We start from the raw sequence: 1,752 nt of genomic DNA, 5'->3' as shown, positions 1-1,752 counted from the left end.
CAGTGCGAAGGATCACAGTCTGTGCTTGACTGTGCAGGGAATCGACAACCGCCCAGTGTATGATTACAACCACAAGGCAAAAGGAACCAAGCGAGAATACGACCGCAAGAATGGGTATCTGACGCTTGAAGCATGCTCATCGCACCCGAGACGGCAATGGTGGAGTGACAGCATCAGTTATGTGGGGATGAAGAAGGACCAAAAGCGGAACCACTGCTCCGTGGATGACGACGGAAAACTCTTCATGTACCGCAACCATGCACCTAGCATGATGCCACACGGCGGTGACAGCTTAGGTGGATTCCTTACGTGGGAATCTAAGGAAGAGTAGTTGACGATAGTAAATATGATGAATGTGCAGATCCCTTCCCCGGATATTGAGACAGGATTTCATGTGGCCGGTGTAGAGACGAGAAAAAAGCAGCACAGCATGCATTCGTCGGTTGGTGCGTAGCCGTTGTTGTATCTAGCATGCTCATTGGACCTAAGCAATGGAGTTGCTTGAGTTCCTGCTTGATCAGGTCAAAGATACGTTGCGTGTGCCCCAGTCTCCACGCAGGTACCATGCACAAAGCGGGTCCAGTGTGGTCGCCATGTCCTACCTTTTACTCTAATTTTTATGGCTCCCATACTCCATCTTTCCTTCTGTCTGCATCATATTCACCCATTTCACTCTATCAGGTACACTTGGTCGTGTCTCGAGTTTGATCAATTTCCACATTCGTCCCATTCTTGTCGCTGTCCTTATTGATCACAGGTGGGGTATGTGACACCCAATCGAGTAAGTAAAAATTGGCCAGATTTGCACTCGACTCAGTGTGTGCCAAAACTGCCACCTCTCCATGTACTTTCCACCTGGCTTACATTCAAGATCGGGGCCACTTAGCGTGCACTTAACTGCATCGGAAAAAAAAAACATTGTCTATGTCAGAAGCCGATGTGACCATAGAGCCTTAGCCTAACTAGTTCCCCATATCCATATCTACTTGACCAAACGAAGGCGCGAGGGGTTGAGCTCCTCTTTCTCGATCGAAGCCACACCACAGAGCCGCATCGAGAGCTCCAAGTCAGCAAGGAGACAGCGGAGCACATGGAGCGCACCCTTCTGGCCACCCATGGCCAGTCCATACACACATGGGCGTCCGACAAGCACCATCTTGGCACCCAAGGCAAGCGCCTTGGCAATGTCCGTACCCGAACGGATGCCAGAGTCAAACAGGACGTCCAGCTTGTCGCCGACGGCATCGACAATCTCTGGGAGCACTTCAATCGAAGAGACCGAGTCGTTCACCTGGCGACCACCATGCGACGAGACGACAATACCATCCATGCCGTGCTTGACAGCAAGCTTGGCATCTTCCACGTCCATGATACCCTTGAGCACAATGGGTCCATCCCAGTACTCGCGCAGGTACTTGAGGTCATCCCAAGAGTGACCAGCACCACAGAACATCTTGGAGGCCCATTCAGGGGCGGACGTCGCGAGGTCCTCCATCACGGTCTTGCCGTGCTTTTGCTTGAACTGCTCCTGGAAGACTGGGTCGCTCAGACCGAGACCACATCCGGTTATTTCTGGGAGCAGGAATGGGTTGAAGCCGTGGTTCAAGTCTGTTGGGCGGTAACCCAGAGTGTACGTGTCAAGCGTCACCACAAGCGCGGTGAAGCCCGCCTGCTTTGCTCGGCGCAGGATGCTAGCTGTGACGTCGTTGCACTCATTTGGTGGCCAGTAGAGCTGGAAGAAACGGTGGCCGT

At 52.6% G+C, this 1,752-nt stretch overlaps 2 protein-coding genes across 2 annotated transcripts; one reads left to right on the top strand and one right to left on the bottom strand.

Annotated features, from left to right (window-relative positions):
* Window positions 1-187: 187 nt before the first annotated feature.
* Window positions 188-331, top strand: MGL_4256 (uncharacterized protein; the record flags this gene model as incomplete). Its single annotated transcript, XM_001728554.1, has 1 exon — window positions 188-331. One exon carries the CDS (start codon window positions 188-190, stop codon window positions 329-331), a length of 144 nt encoding a protein of 47 aa, XP_001728606.1.
* Window positions 332-982: 651 nt separating this feature from the next.
* On the bottom strand, window positions 983-1,495 carry MGL_4255 (uncharacterized protein; the record flags this gene model as incomplete). Its single annotated transcript, XM_001728553.1, has 1 exon — window positions 983-1,495. One exon carries the CDS (start codon window positions 1,493-1,495, stop codon window positions 983-985), a length of 513 nt encoding a protein of 170 aa, XP_001728605.1.
* Between the last annotated feature and the right edge of the window lie 257 nt (window positions 1,496-1,752).

The sequence above is a fragment of the Malassezia globosa genome (genome assembly GCF_000181695.2).
Source record: "Malassezia globosa CBS 7966 chromosome Unknown mgl_sf_16.2, whole genome shotgun sequence".
Taxonomy (NCBI): Eukaryota; Fungi; Basidiomycota; class Malasseziomycetes; order Malasseziales; family Malasseziaceae; genus Malassezia; species Malassezia globosa.
The sequence above is the reverse complement of the archived record's forward strand: the minus strand, read 5'-3'. Positions and strand labels throughout refer to the sequence as shown.